General features: G+C 45.2%; 4 protein-coding genes across 4 annotated transcripts; 2 read left to right on the plus strand and 2 right to left on the minus strand.

The window, feature by feature from the left end:
* Positions 1-4,393: 4,393 nt before the first annotated feature.
* Positions 4,394-5,197, minus strand: N7469_000877 (uncharacterized protein; the record flags this gene model as incomplete). The annotated part of the gene is made up of 1 exon (XM_056639797.1): positions 4,394-5,197. One exon carries the CDS (start codon positions 5,195-5,197, stop codon positions 4,394-4,396), a length of 804 nt encoding a protein of 267 aa, XP_056505554.1.
* A 1,779-nt stretch (positions 5,198-6,976) lies between these two features.
* N7469_000878 (uncharacterized protein) lies at positions 6,977-7,726 on the minus strand (the record flags this gene model as incomplete). The annotated part of the gene is made up of 1 exon (XM_056639798.1): positions 6,977-7,726. The coding sequence occupies one exon, from the start codon at positions 7,724-7,726 to the stop codon at positions 6,977-6,979; it is 750 nt and encodes a 249-aa protein (XP_056505555.1).
* Positions 7,727-8,664: 938 nt separating this feature from the next.
* Positions 8,665-9,999, plus strand: N7469_000879 (uncharacterized protein; the record flags this gene model as incomplete). Its single annotated transcript, XM_056639799.1, is given in 3 exon segments — positions 8,665-8,777; positions 8,932-9,685; positions 9,697-9,999. 3 exon segments carry the CDS (start codon positions 8,665-8,667, stop codon positions 9,997-9,999), a joined length of 1,170 nt encoding a protein of 389 aa, XP_056505556.1.
* A 2,625-nt stretch (positions 10,000-12,624) lies between these two features.
* Positions 12,625-15,924, plus strand: N7469_000880 (cation-translocating P-type ATPase; the record flags this gene model as incomplete). Its single annotated transcript, XM_056639800.1, has 3 exons — positions 12,625-12,867; positions 12,948-13,213; positions 13,278-15,924. The coding sequence occupies 3 exons, from the start codon at positions 12,625-12,627 to the stop codon at positions 15,922-15,924; spliced, it is 3,156 nt and encodes a 1,051-aa protein (XP_056505557.1).
* Positions 15,925-16,106: the final 182 nt, after the last annotated feature.

The following is a 16,106-nucleotide window of genomic DNA, read 5'->3' on the forward strand; positions in this document are numbered from 1 at the left end:
TAGGGACTGAATTTGCCTCAGTGGAAGATCGAGCCGGCTAGGCCACTCAAGTCAGACATACCGAGATCACCGCCGTCCAAGATCTCCATCGCCATGGCTCCAGAATCACGCCCGCTCTCTTTGCCATTAAAGAAGGCATCCAGGCTGATCAAGATCCCGTTCCCAGCGGATATGTTACCCATTTTGTGTTTGAGGAAGTAGCGGGAATCCGTCTTGCGGAAGATGATCTTCTGCCGGAAAAAGGAAAAACGCATACATTTTTTCAGAAGTTCACCAGATCACAACGGGATAAGATTCGAGCGAAATTCGATGAGAGTTATCGGAGTTTGGGCTGGTGGCCTGAATTTCCCTGGGCCACGAACCTTGTGTGGAATGACGAAACTTCTACACTGTCAGTCTTTTTTTGCTTAGTGATTCTCCAAAATCGAGACTAATTATTGCAGCAGATATTTCATCGACTTTCGAAACGCAGTCGAGGCGGATCGCCGAGATAGAGAACCTGATTCTCATAGCCGGAGCAGGCAAGGGAAATTGCTGTCCAAATATCATGTCTGGGGAACGTATGGGCTTGCGCTCCCCCTGCAAATCCTCTTTTGGAGGATGATCCTGGAAAATGGGTTCTTTAGCTTGTTGATTACTTGTTCGTTACGTGACCTGGCTCTTTGATATTCTCGAGACCCCTCTATTTTTGCTTTAGATGCCACAATCACAACGCTTTGCCAATGCACTATCTTTAGTAGACCTTGTATCTTGTATCTTGTATCTATATCCATATGGATATTTGCAGTCGAGGAGCCACCAATTGCTACCATCGGCCTCAGCAGCTTCAAGGGCTGATTTCGCTTTCTTGAAATTTTCCAATGATAGACCGGATCATCAGCAGCCAACAGCCACCTCCCGTCAAATGGTAATTCCAGGGTGAAATAGTCTTCAGGGTCGAGAATGGAGAAGACAAATGGAGATGAGCTGCTTTTTTACACTTTGATCATGTCTTGACTCGTTCCTGGAAAAACGCTCCCTAGTCCTTCTCAGGGGTCTTACAGCAATGTTCTGGAGATCGAGAATAAGATTGCCTTACAATAAATTGCCATGTCTCTTGGATGTCCTCATGCTAAGCACAAGGTTCAGTGGAATTTTCCCAGATGCGTCATATTCGCCCGGAGTTGCTCTATTCATTTCCCCTTTAATTGCAAGTTATATTCAGCGTGAGATTCTTCAATATGTCTCAGGGAATAATGAGAATAGAATATAGCAAACTCGAAATGAGTTCGTCGCGACCAAGGCTGCTCGGGATATCTTCTCCAGAAGATATGCTGAAGGGATTAATCATTCATCAAGTAGTCACTCAAATTGCATCACGAGAAATTGGTTTACAGACTATCAAAGGAGTTTTTTTCGGGTCCATCTACGATGATGCCAATATCTTTGACCGACTTGGTTTTATTGGGGTTTAATAAGTTGGTATAGATAAGGTGGAATGTAGATTGACTACGATGTCACCATGACAGTCTTACGCCCTTGGCCAAAATTCTTTGCAGGCAAATCAATAACTAGAGCTTATAGTTCGTCTTGCCTTGGCGTATAACCGATGGAATCGAAAGAGTAAGATGCAGCTGAGAGTACTTCAAGTACTAAGTTTGTGGGTGCCAAGCAGAATTGATATACGACGACATTATTTCTCGGGCTTTTCTTTCCAGATCGAAAAACATTCATTTGGCTGGGGTGGTACGCAGAAGCTACCTAGCCTAAGTATATGAAAAGGCTACTTTAATCAATACAGAGATGCTTCAAGTGTCACTTTTAGGTAAGTGAAATTAGAGTTAAAACAAACTTAGGAAGCTAACTACAGTAGTTAACGTGTCTCTGTTCTGCTTCGTATTGGCAACTTTTATATAACATCAGGGGACGGCTTTGTGGTGTCACTAACCACAATGAAAGGCGCCGCTTCAGAACCTTGCTTCTGCCGGCAAAAACCGTCTCACCATTTTGGCAAAGTTCTCAAAAGCACCGATTTTAAGCGAAGGATATGTAGGTGCCAGTGTTCCTTGTAGTCAATTCTTTAGGAACAATCTCACAAAAGGTTAAGATTTTGACTATGGCAAAGAGTTTCTCAAATATCCGGAGAACATTGTGCATGGTATCCATTTGCGTTCGAAGAAATTTCAACTGCCGTTCTGCAAGGAATGCGATGTCATGTATTATAAAACCCCCGGGGCCTCTCTCGCTGTCGTCCAATATCACGGCTTTTATTTCCACTAAGTCAGCGAGAAACTCTTTTTGCTCTTCATTCAGATCATTGTAGGCGCGAGAAGAAAGACGCCAATCCCTCACACAGTAAAAAAAGAGCCTTCTTCCTTTGGCCTTGAAATCTCGGGCTTTTTTGGAATCAAGGACCGTATTTTTCAACTCGGCATCAAGCAGACATGGAGGTGGCACGTCGTCGATATACCATTAGAAACGGGGATCAAATTCGTTATATGAATACCCTTGTTCAAGAAGGTTGGTCCATTGGTCCGGCCTGAAAGGCTTATACGTGTCGATTGAACGAGTCCTTGGCTCTAGATGAGTAGAAATAGGACCGGTAGCGCCTTGTCGCAGAATAGTAATTATGAAATCTCGACAACGCAATGTGATCCTCAGGCTCCCATCAGATGTGCGTTGTCTTTGGGTGAGTCGTGCCCCGTTTGCATACGCTAGCACAAAAAGACCCCAGGATTCGACGCGTGCGGCAGGTATTGTACAGTACCGACCATTATTGCCTTCCATATCGGGAGTCAAAGGTATGCTATTTTGAATCCTAGTCACGTGATATAATAAGCCAAAAATGGTTAGTCCTGTATTTAAAAGTTCGTTACGCATATACGTGGTAACAAGGATGAAAGTATAAGGTTGTACACTCGTGTACTGTTAAGTTTCCAAAAATGACCACTTTCTATCCCAAATAAACCCCTCCAAAACACCATGGCGTCGTCTGTTAACATTCCTCCAAGCCCAGCAACTGCAGTTTACCAAACCACTAACAAAATGGCAAGAAGCATCAAGTCCTGGCAACGTAAGTTGTTGATATGACATATATCAAAAACAGACTCAATACATCGCAAACGGCAAAGGTGGAAGCACAGTGTATTGAGCCCTCTCTTACAAACACCCCCAAGAAATTGCGGTTTTTCGGTAATGTCAGATCTCCCACAGTCTAGGTCGGCCAACAACGAAGTATCGCCCCTATCATGCTTGACGCCCTCTTTGACCACCTCACCGAAAAGCCTGACATATACGTAGAAGAGATAGCTATCTTCCCTTACGATAAGTTCAGTGTATTACAATCGTTATCTAGCACCGAACGTCTCTTTCGCGGGCTGGCTGGACGAAAAAGAAAGCGCAGCAACGAGCCAAAGAACAGAATTTTCAGCAAAGCAGGGTTTGAATGATGCAACGATCCGTATTATTCACCAGACCCCTGTTAAAGACTCACATGTCTAGACCACTGCGTAATCTCTCTGCGAGCTCCGCGTCTCTTCAAGTTAGTCAGATTGGCTCATTACCGCTCTACTTAATTTCTGGATATTTGATCGCGATTCATTTGCTATCCCCATATACCTGACATGTTAGGTAGCGCAGGACTTGCGGTGTATCTGCAGCCCACTTGATCTTTGACTCCTCGGATAGTAGATGCATTTGAAGTAAGCTCTGGCTGAATTATTTGTTGAATGAAGGGGCCAGTGTCTGGGTTTTAAGAATAAGTTCAAGATCGAACTTCAGCGTCACCTGATCCCAGCCATTTACAGTAGTCCCTTGGTGCTGCTCGAGGCCCAGTGATGATTACGAGAGGGCTCATCGGACACAGTAGTTCCGGAAAAAGATGTCATCGCCTACATTCTTTCCTTGTATCCCGAACCCCAATGCCAAAAAAGTCTAACCTAATTCTGGGATAGTCTGTAAAATGCCCCATAGTACCTGTCCTCTACGTAAATTACCGGATTATTCTGATAGTGTGGCACCTGTTTATTACCTGTCATAGATCGATAGTTACTACAGTAGCTTGGTGTCCCACGACTATTTTCCCGAAACAAACCCGAGCGATTCTCTTGCACCACTGATGCAACAAACCATGGCTCCCAATCTAGCCAAACTACTTGGGCGTGATGGTCAAAATATACATGTAGCAAAATTCAATTCAACTCAACTCAACTCAAAGATAGATTCCAGATTAGGCAACTAGAACCTCAATAAGATAAAAATATTACTCCATTGGAGTAGCAGTTATCTCCCACCATCTCGATTAAGGTTCCCATACCAAGAAATCAAAGTCTATACATTATCGTGCATAGAATGCGGCCGAAAACAGTGTGCGAAGAAATCATTCGCAAGACCAGACAGAACTTCCATTTTTGGTCTAGCAAAGTTCCCAGACTTGACCAGTCTTTTCTTCAGATGCCGAGTCGCCCCAGGCCAATTGAGGGTAACCGATTAACTCAGAGCTCTTCCCATCCTCGAAGACCGAATTACTGATTGGCTTTGAAAAAATTTGTGTCTCAAACGAGCCTTTGAAGCACCCAAATTCAATGGCTCTATTTTTTCCATTCCCAGAAAACAGATAGCCTTCTTCATCGACGGATATGGGGGTTTGGTTGCTGCCCTGGACATGAGATAAAGTGACCATATCTGAATCGACCATCACCAAGTCCTTGATGTTTGAACGTTTTGCTGTCTCAATACGAAACCTCGAACGATTTCTTGTCGATACGCGAACAGTGCCTTTTTCGAAGTACCAAAACTCATTTGGAGCAAACTGGTTGCGGATAAAGAAGGTGTTCCCACTGATATGATCCGCGATTCCGTAATCATGCACATAGGGAAAGACTCTGCTTTCATATTCTCCGCACTTTTGGATGTAGACTTTTCCGCGAAGCGTTCTCAAATATTCCGTTTCCAGCATGATATCACTGGGAGAACCACTGTTGATGCGGTCAATAACCTCCCTAAGGTCATCGGCAGCAGTTGCCTCCCATGTCCACATATTGGCAGCAAGTCGCTCAGGGCGCACCTCAACATTGCTATTCCGGAAAATGACCTGCTCCTGAATTCCACGATAGAACTGATCAGCAATAGCCCTGTTAGGTGTGATGACCACGTAGCGCTCAGTTAAACCAGAGAAGTCATTGCGGCCCCGATATAAAGCATAGCTACAGAACGGCATTTTCGAGGGCGACTGTTCAGATAGTGGATTTGATTTAGATTTCAGGAAGTGAGAGAGACGGAAAAAGGGCTTGGCTTTTATTCCAGGAATGGAAGCAAAGAGGAAGCTAAATGAAATGAAAATGCTTTGCGTTTTCAAAAAAGACACAAAGAATCCATGAGAGCTTATATACACTACATACCTGTATAAAGGTTAATTTTGCAGCACCTCAATAACAGGGGTAAGATTTTGACAAATTCTCATTCGGTCTATACACCAATAAAAAGCTGAATGCGAAATTGCGGTGGCCAATTTTCAGAAAGTCTGTTGACGTAGTAACTGCAGCATGACAATAGTTGGCTGCACACGGTAGATTCTTCGGAAAAACCTTCGTATTAAGCCTACAATATGATATAGTAATGAAAATTTCTAATTCGATTTCAGTTCCTGCCATGTCATCCTTTCAAACAATTAGGTTTATTGTTTCATCACTTTATCCTTACCTACGTCCTATAGACTGGCATCTCGGTTCTTTCAAGCACCCTGTGTGAGCAATTTCAAAATGTAGAAGTTTCCGTTCCCAACCAGGGCAGAATGAGACGTACTAGATGTTGTTTTTTTTTCATTGATTTACGTATAGAGATGTTGGCGAGGTGGATCATTATCATTCCAGGTTTGAGCTACATGCTGTTCAAGCAAGTAACTGGCTATGCTGTCCTGCATTATACGAACACGGCAAAGATAGTGTTAATGTATATACACCGCAAGTTTTGTACAACCATGAGAAATTAAATGGTGCATGTTGTATATTATAGTGTCGTAGTTTACCCCGATCAAACCAGAATTTCTACACCGCAAGGTATATCGTGGACTGAGCTACATTTTTCTTTGTTTCATTCGCTGCGTTGAATGCTCAACGTTTCTGGGACTCGGCGTGACCATTTAACTACTCTCTTTGTTTCTGGAATCCCCATGCCAAAAAACACTAGTCTACTTTCGGTATGGTCTATATACATTTCCGATTCTGAGGTAAAGCTATATATCTCTAGGAACCTTCAAGATAGGTTTATTCATTGTTCATCTAATTTCAAAGAGTAGCTATCCTTGTGATATCGGGTTCAGGTAAAATATCCCGCACCCAAGTTGGTTCTCAGCAGATACACTACAACCTTCCAAAATTCGGGGAAAAAAAGTTCGAATAATTGTACTTTGATAGAGAAGTAAAGTTAGTATATTTACTACCGTACACACCAGACTTGAACATTATTGAAAAAATACTTGGGTCGAAACTTTTATTCGACAACATTAGCAGTCTTACGCCTATAATACGGAGCTGGATTTGTTATTCCTTGACTGTTGTGTTGACAATATTGGAACCAAGGGACCAAATACTAGAAGTCATTTTCAAATTGAACGCCTCGACGTCGAAAAACTGTAGTGGGGAAAATTCACACATAGTGTATATTTCGGCTTTGATAGGTACATTCCATTATTTATTGAGAGGAATATGACACCCAAATATGTCTAAAGCCCCAGATACTGTACCATCATGATCCAGCCTCACACATGCTCTACTGCTCTATCCCCGGTTGGTTGGACCATAAAGAAAGCCTAGCAAAACCCTAAGACGCAGAACCCTCAACCTCGAAATTTAAAACATCACAGACTACAGTATCTGAGAGGTAGGCCTGTTTGTTCCTTATTTGGACAAAGAAACATTTGACATTCATATCCACGTTGCTATCAGACAGTATTTGACGGACGATGTTGACTAACCTGTCACCTTTGGCTCTAGTATCGTCACTTGCTGGGTTCCCAGGCAGTACTTGACCCGAACTCATTTTCGCCAACCCACTTCAAGCATTCGACACTATGATCCGCCCCGAAACCTTCTAGAGCATCCTTGCCCCGCAACATGCCTGTCCCCAACTCAATACCTGACGATAACTCCCCAAAATCAAAGATGAAACGGGTTGCCGGATAATTGTCTGTCTGGAGAAAACCATCGCGACCTTTGTTGATTGGAACGGTGTTGTCATTACGTATAAGTGACAACTTTACACTGTCTTTGTCGATCAGGACCAGGTCGCGTTTGGAATCGGGTTTTTTGGCGAATTCGAGGAGAAACCTCGACCGTTTCTCGGTAGATACTTTGATGACGCCTTCCGAAGCGTACCAGTATTCGTGATGCTTTGATTTGTTGCGGATAAAGCAGGCCATGCGGTCAACATGTTCCACTGCATGCTCCAACGAGGGCAAAATCGGCCAGTGATTGGTCGCATAATTACCGATGAGATGCAGGAAAACTTTACCACGGATCCTTTTCAGATGGTCCAAACCTGACACCTTCGGATCTCCCCTGTGAATCGCTTCCAGTAATTGGCGGAGATGGCTATCGTTTGTTGCTCCGAAAACCCATAACTGTGGGGAATGGCGATCGAGATTCGTGAATTCTGACACTCCTTCGATCTTCATATTTTCTTGGACACCGCGATAGAACAGGTCTGCGGTTACTCTATCCGGTGCGGTAAGAAGGCAATGATTGCTCATTCCGTCTCCCGCATCCCCATTCTTGCAAAAGGCATACGTGATAGCTCATTTTCCTGTAAACGCAATCTTGGTTTAAACGTAAAGTCTTCCTAATAACATTTGAAAACTAGATGCCCCACGGCCTATATATGCCTTTACAAACCCGCAAATTTTGCAGCGTCTCTTTTTCAGCTCTGGACATCGGGTATCATCTTGCAGGGATCATCAGAAGTGATATCAATTGCATACACACCGAATATTCTGTGTAACCCAGACAATAGCGATGAACACACTTAAATGACGTGAAAAAAAGCAAAAGCTCCGCAGGGAACTGTGCATTAACAATCATCGACATTACTACAAGGTAATGCTAGATGTTCATCATGTTGCAGTTACACAACAGAAACAAGGGAAACGCGGGGGAGGTGCTATAGATGTGATTGGTTGACACTCCTTCTCTTAGGCCTATCATTAGCTCTTGGCAGATCAACGAGACCCGGCCTTCTCACTGGTCATCGCACTGACCTACAAGGGCCAGCTATGTATTCATAGCTGAGATGACATATACTAAAGATAATATTATATGGGTTCCAAGGGAACACCGCTTATACCCAAACAGATGTATTGGTAATTAGTGCTCATTGCCCCTTCCGCTCGGCCGCTGGGCGTTAATGAATTGCGGGTGTAGCAGAGTGAGAGGCTGACTTCTTCCCAAGATATTGACGTTCTTTTCACGAAAGGGATACCCAGAACTCGCAATACACATGTTACGAAATTAGTAACCTGAGTTAATCGTAAAAATCAATTCTGGAGTGGTGGTTAGTAGCCGAGAGCTTTGGGGGATGACCACAAGAAGTCACCTTTCAGACAGCCCGCCGAATTTCGTGCATAGCGTTACGTCATAAGACTTTTGACTGTTTCATCCATTAAGCTGGTTCTTACAATAGAGACATATTTTGATGGCCTTCTTTGCCGAACAACGTATCATTGCCAGACATAAATCCAGTCATTTCCAGCAATGTCTGAGTGCGCCTACTAGAAAAGATCTAGATAGAGCGCATAAAGATGGCCGGTCATTGGATATTGGTGTGCTTAGCATGCGTAACCTGCTCCAGATAGTATGAAATTTGTCCTATGGATTATCTTGGCATTTACCTCTCTTCCATTCCACCTACTGTCAGTAATACCTAGCACTTTATCTAAAAAGTTGAATACTGATTGTCTAGTTACAATTCCACCATTTACCTCACCCTCAATTCCTATGAATATGTCGTTTTGGCAGGCAAGGAATCTTTTTCCCGCTTCAGCGTTGATACTTTGAGACAAGCATACGAGGATTTGCCGTGGATGGGTGAGGACGCCCTTACGTTTGAAGCCCTACGCAGGCTGGAGTTAAATGGAGATTTTCGACGACTTGAGATTACCGATTGCATCGACAAATACGAGGTCGACTTTCAGTCTGCCTTTAGCAACGTTCTGCTTATCTCCGAAGATGTGGACCCTGGTAATGGCATCTTTGCTTTCGTCTCGAGGAGTGATCTTTACCAAACTCATAAAGTAAATCCTTGGGGTTGGCTCTGTATGTCAACGAACGAAATATATTGCGAGCCTCATTTGGAGAAGATTCGCGAACACTCTGAGAATCTGACCGTAAGGGGTTATCATACATCATACACAGACATCGATACATTCAGGGTCGATTATTGTCTTGCTCAGGAAGTTCCCGAAAAATGCAGAGTGGAGTACAGCCTGTCGCTGTTAATTACCATTGTAATCTTCAACGTCATTAAGGCAGGAGTCTTGTGGGGAACAACTCTCACGACAGACAACACTCCGCTTCTAACTATTGGAGACGCCATAGCAGAATTTCTTGAGCAACCGGAGTCTTCCACACTTACGTACAACCAATGGAAATTTTATCAGGCGCCCAAAATGTGGCACAGTGGTATCAAAGAGGCGCTGGATTCTCTATTTCCTATTGTGAGTTTCAGACCCGGTCTTATGCTCTTAACGCTTCCTTACAATCAATTCTATTCTACAGATACTGTGCATGCATCGCTACCAGTATCGGCCTCCTAATCTATGCTTTTCACTCTGATAAAGTAGGTAGCTGGACAGCGGCCATGAAGATGGGCCTCGGTACTGCCGACGTTCGATATATGATTCAGGGGGCTTACCAGCCCAAGTCCCTACTTGGCAACTCCATCGAGGCCAATATCCCGCAACTTATTTTTTCAGTCATTTATTTTGTCTCTAATGGAATCCTGACCGCTATGGCTCAAGCAAATGAATAGAGCCAGTATGCTTTGTCTCGTAAGGGCTTGCGAGTCTCCGCGGCCCCGAAAGGCAGCCAGAGAAGCACTTACTTTCTGTCCTTACCTTATAGATATTCGGTACCCTTCCTAGCTTTCAGCATCATCATCCATTGGCTTATCTCCGAGAGTCTATTCTTGATAGCCGTTGAAGTGTATTCGCCAAGTCTTTCCCGAGTCGAGGTACTGGACTTTAAAACATGTGGCTACTCACCAGTTGGGGTGGTGAGTACCCTCGCTGTGGGCTCATTTATGGTGTTCTGCCTCACAGGGATGGCCTGATTTCGCCCATTCCGAAGTGGTATTCCCATTCCGGGCAGCTCTAGCCTGGCAATCTCAGCTGCATGTCACCCTTATCCTTCTGACGAAGCGTCCGGTCAAATGCAAGAGGTCAGAGGCATTGGAGCTCGGAATTACAATGGGGGGGTAATAGCTAGCAGATACCATGGAGTTGAACACTGTTCATTTTCGGACCAAGATGTCACGTTGCCAGTTGATCAACGTTTCTATAAATGAGTGAAGACATGAATATCATTTGCATTCGAAGTAGCAGATATACACCATCATATACTTTTGTGTGCGTGGGCTTGCTTGAAGAGGAGCTAAGCAGGGGAATTGCTCTTGCAGATCTACTGGTCGATTAGAGCTATGGAGTGCCGTCTGGCGATTTCATAGGTGTGCTTTATGGTGGTCTACCTAGTGGCTCGAGTAAAATGTTTTTCGGTGTTCTCTATATTCTTTTACTCTGCGATTTCCAGTACAGAGAAGTGCAAAACCAGCTTCACCGTTCCACACAATTGTCTTGCCTCTGCAATTCATTGCCAACACTCTAGTAAGAAAGTTAGATTTTACTTAGTAGGGCGTGATGTGTACTTGTACTCTCTTGTCCCCTCCCTGTACAATTACAATGCATAGAACTTTCTAATTTGTTATTCAGACCTAAACTGCGGCACCAACCGCAAAAACCGCGGTTAACCGAAAATCTAACCAAAACCGCTGCGGCTTTTGAGGTTAACCGCAATTTTGCAGACAGAATAATGTATCAAGATTTTATAAATTTTATGAATACCAGGCCAAAAATTGACGCTAAAGATTACTCAGATAGTTTAGATCTTTTCTATTTGCAGTATTCAGTTAACCGCAAAATTAACAGTTTTGGATTTAGATAGTATATCCAGAGCGCAAACCAAATCGATTCGGTTCTGGTTAGCATCTCAAGACCAAATCTAAAAACGTGCTGCAGTCTAGGTATAGCTATATGTTCGAGAATCGCCGGCAAAATCTACTGAGTTGATCAAGCCGGATGAAAAGTTTCCTTCCAATTTCGAAATATGCATCTAAGTATCCATAATACTGTGAAATGAAAGAATTCTCGATCGGCTGGCAGAGTTACAATAATATACACTCCAGTGACAGGGCTACCATTGATTAGGAAACTGACCTAATGGATTGGGCTTGCCTAGCATACTATTCCCAACCTGGGAGGTCGTGGCAGTATCACCGCTATTTCCCTTTCTTGCATGTCCTATCCACCCAGAGTGTCCGATCGTTTGCCCACCTCGTGAACTATAGAAGTACGTAGTGCATATCTTGGTCACAAACATGCCTAGGTCCCTACTCCCGGAGGTGTGCATCTTCGTGCTGACTCCGACTCTCTTTTAACCGCGATGGCGGCTAATAAAACAAGAATAAACTTCCTGACATAGGGCTGATTCATCGACTAAACCCTGTGAGATGTAGGTTACCAAGACACGTAATATCGATCCATTAGTAGTTTAGTGAGGTTGCTGTGCTACTCAACGCGAGCTACGGTCGCTATTCGATACAATCAGTGCGACTTTCTTTACTTGTCGCATTCATCGGTGCATAATATCACTCCGTGGTTTGAAAAAGCCGCGCCAAATCCCAAGTCTTGGCATTTCCGCCGAGGCTTGGCATACGACAACATCACGGATTCCAGACTTGGCAAAGGATCTGATTGTCAGTCTTAAGACTAGCAGTGATAGCATGTATAGAACTGCCGTGTAGTGACCACTCACGGAGTTGAGTGTGGTATCTCTTAATACTATACACAAGAGGATGGCGCTGATAATTGATTATATGATCTGGAACAATCAAGTCCATTGCTATTCGCATAGATGATGCTAGCACGATCTTAACTGCGAGTAGAGGGGCGCAGATCTGGTCTGGGCACAAATTACTCTCTGGGCAAATTCCCTAACTTGGGTCAGTCGTACTGAGAATACCAAGACAGTCCACACCTTAATTGATCCTCACTGGCTGAGTAGCATCTTGTTGTCTAACCAGACACCTAGGCGAAGGTGCCAAGTCCTGTGCATAGGCCAGTCTCATCCAATAGCAACCCCATGCGGGGTGAAGAAGATGTCTTTTCTCTCTAAAGAAGAGTATCCACACCGACACTGGGCACGAGAGGAGAAAAAAATCATCTTGGGCCAAGCAATTGAAAAATAAATATATGAATGGCCCCTCGCCCGTTTCAAACCGGAGATTCTTTGCTCTGCAAACTACCGACCGACAACGGCTTTGGTATTACCCGACTTCAAATATCTTGGCGGATCTCATCTACTCATCCAAACCCCAACTTCAATGCCGGACAAAGGCGAACACGTCCCCGATCAGGGGTCGGGCGGTAGTCCGTTAGGACAGCCTGCACACTCTCTTACTTATGAAGCAGTGATCAAAGAGCTCCACACTGAGCTCGATGATGGACTGACCCCCGATGAAGCTAGTCGACGGCTTCAGCAGTATGGTCCAAATAAGCTGGATGAAGGCGAGGGAGTGTCAATCCTCAAGATTTTTGTTCGACAGGTGGCCAATGCAATGATGCTAGTAAGAGGTCCAATGTCTCTACTCCGAGTTCAATGAAAAAAGGTCGAAACATTTCGACGTCTGATCCAGTTCTCTACCAGGTGTTGATTCTGGCTATGGCAGTCAGTTTCGGAATCCAGTCGTGGATCGAGGGTGGAGTTATCTGCGCTGTGATTGTCTTGAACATCGTTGTGGGATTCTTCCAGGAATATGCCGCGGAGAAGACGATGGAATCGTTGCATTCACTGTCATCGCCCACAGGCACTGTCTCGAGAGGTGGACATACTTTCGCGATTCCGTCTTCGGATATTGTGCCGGGTGATATGGTAGAGCTACGGACTGGAGATACTGTTCCAGCAGATATCCGGTGAGTCTATAGAGACCCATTGAAGATCACAGAGATTGTTTGTCACCCTCTCTGACCGTCCCAGTCTGGTTGAAGCAGTCAACTTCGAAACCGACGAAGCACTCCTTACAGGCGAATCTCTTCCAGTCCAAAAGGAATGTGACACAACTTTCAAAGAGGACACTGGCCCTGGAGACCGTCTCAATATCGCTTATAGCTCGAGTACAGTCACTCGTGGCCGTGGCCGTGGCGTTGTCGTCAGCACAGGCATGTTCACAGAGATCGGTTCAATTGCTCTTGCTTTACGAGCAAGTGATACCAAGCGTCGTCCCGTGAAGCGCGGCCAGAATGGAGAAACCAAGAAACGATGGTTTGTTCAAGCTTGGACTCTTACCGGGACCGATGCCGTAGGCAGGTTTCTTGGTGTTAATGTCGGCACCCCTCTGCAAAGGAAGTTATCCAAATTAGCTTGTTTACTCTTCGGAGTTGCTGTTCTATTCGCCATCGTGTGCATGGCGGCCAATCTTTTCAGCAGCAATACCGAGGTTATAATGTACGCCGTTGCAACTGGAATCAGTATGATCCCGGCATGTCTCGTGGTCGTGCTCACGATCACTATGGCGGTGGGAACTAAGCGAATGGTACAGCGAAACGTAATTGTTCGCAAGCTCGACTCGTTGGAAGCACTTGGCGCAGTCACCGATATCTGCTCTGATAAAACTGGTACATTGACTCAAGGCAAAATGGTAGTCAAAAAAGCATGGATTCCATCTCGGGGCACATATTCCGTTGGAACATCCAATGAGCCATTCAATCCAACGAGTGGCGATGTCACTTTCACTCCGCTATCTCCTTCGGATTTTGATGACGAAAAGGAAGGCCCCGCTGTCGAAAATGCAGAGCAGCTAGTACCCGGGAATCCACAGCTTGAAGACTTCTTGAATGTCGCATCTATGGCCAATCTTGCTCATGTTTATACGTCTGAGGATGGCGAATGGAGCGCACGCGGTGAGCCGACTGAAATTGCTATCCAAGTGTTCGCATCGAGATTCAACTGGAATCGTGACCGTTGGACAAAGGGTCAGAAAGTTGTTTGGCACCAAAAGGCCGAATTCCCATTCGACTCAACTGTGAAAAAGATGTCTGTGATCTTCAACAAACCATCCTTGCAGGACGACCGCACAATGGTATTCACTAAGGGCGCTGTTGAGCGTATCGTTGATTCGTGCACCTCTGTCATTTGGAACCAAGATTCGTCAGAGGCTGTGCCAATGACTGATGACCATCGTGAAAAAATCTTTCAAAATATGGAGGATCTCGCGAAACTGGGACTTCGAGTATTGGCACTAGCTCACAGGCCCTACACAGAACAGACACAATTGCTTGAAGATTCCGACCTGGAGCGTGAAAGTATTGAGAAAGATCTGTGTTTCCTAGGATTGATTGGGCTGTACGATCCTCCTCGACCCGAGACAGCTGATTCGATCCAGGCCTGCTACCGAGCTGGCATAGTCGTCCATATGGTCACTGGAGACCACCCCGGAACTGCCAAGGCGATCGCACAGCAAGTCGGAATTTTGCCCGCTGATTTCGGCACGGTAGCAGCTGATGTTGCGGACGCTATGGTGATGACTGCTAGCCAATTCGATAAGCTTACCGATGAGCAGGTCGATGGTCTACCGACCTTGCCTTTGGTAATCGCGCGTTGCGCCCCTCAAACAAAAGTACGCATGATAGACGCCCTACACCGGCGTCGTCGCTTTGCGGCAATGACCGGAGATGGAGTGAATGACTCTCCTTCATTGAAGCATGCCGACGTCGGCATTGCTATGGGGCAGGCTGGGTCAGATGTTGCCAAGGATGCCTCCGATATCATTCTAACAGATGATAACTTTGCCTCGATTCTGAATGCAGTCGAAGAGGGTCGTCGTATCTTTGACAATATTCAGAAATTCGTGCTTCATCTGTTGTCGGAAAATATCGCTCAAGCTTGTACTCTTCTAATCGGGTTGGCTTTCAAAGATGCAGACAATCAATCTGTCTTCCCTCTCTCGCCGGTAGAAATCCTTTGGATTATCATGATCACGTCGGGTATGCCGGACATGGGCCTCGGTATGGAAGTGGCTGCGCCTGATATCATGGACCGGCCTCCTCAGAGCAAACAAGGCATCTTCACCTGGGAAGTCGTGATTGACATTTTGGTATATGGTGTCTGGACGGCAGCACTTTGCCTGGCAGCATTTTCCGTACGAATGTGGGGATTTGGGGATGGCAATCTGGCCCGAGGTTGTAACAAAGAGTGGTCAGATGAGATCACAGACTGCGAATTGGTCTTCCGAGCACGAGCCACTACATTCGTGTGTTTAACATGGTTCGCGCTATTCTTGGCCTGGGAGATGGTGAACATGCGGAGATCATTCTTCCGCATGCAACCAAAGTCCAAGAAGTACTTCACACAGTGGATGTACGATGTCTGGAGAAACAAATTCCTCTTTTGGTCCATCATGGCTGGATGGATCACCATGTTTCCCATCCTCTATATTCCTGTCTTAAATGACGTCGTCTTCAAGCATAAGCCGATTACATGGGAATGGGCAATCGTGGCCGTTGAGGTCGTTTTATTCTTCATTGGTGTCGAAAGCTGGAAATGGGTCAAGCGAGTCTACTTCCGTCGTCAAGCTAAGAAAAGTCCAGGGTTGGCCTCATTGAGAGACGAGCCTGAGCTACCCTAACGAACGCTTTCCCTGGTCTGGCGCTGGTATCGTATGACCTGGGAACAAAATATCACTTGGAAATAGCGCGCGAATTACGGAAACAACTCAACGGATCGATGATTTAAAAGACCCCGAAGCTAAAATTGTGAAAGGGCAATGTAGAGGATTGGGCGAGCTAATGGGATCTCAAGGCTGTCAAC

The sequence above is a fragment of the Penicillium citrinum genome, assembly GCF_028827155.1.
Source record: "Penicillium citrinum strain IBT 23319 chromosome Unknown utg000001l:1.0-4955037.0:1.0-4956770.0, whole genome shotgun sequence".
Lineage (NCBI taxonomy): Eukaryota > Fungi > Ascomycota > Eurotiomycetes > Eurotiales > Aspergillaceae > Penicillium > Penicillium citrinum.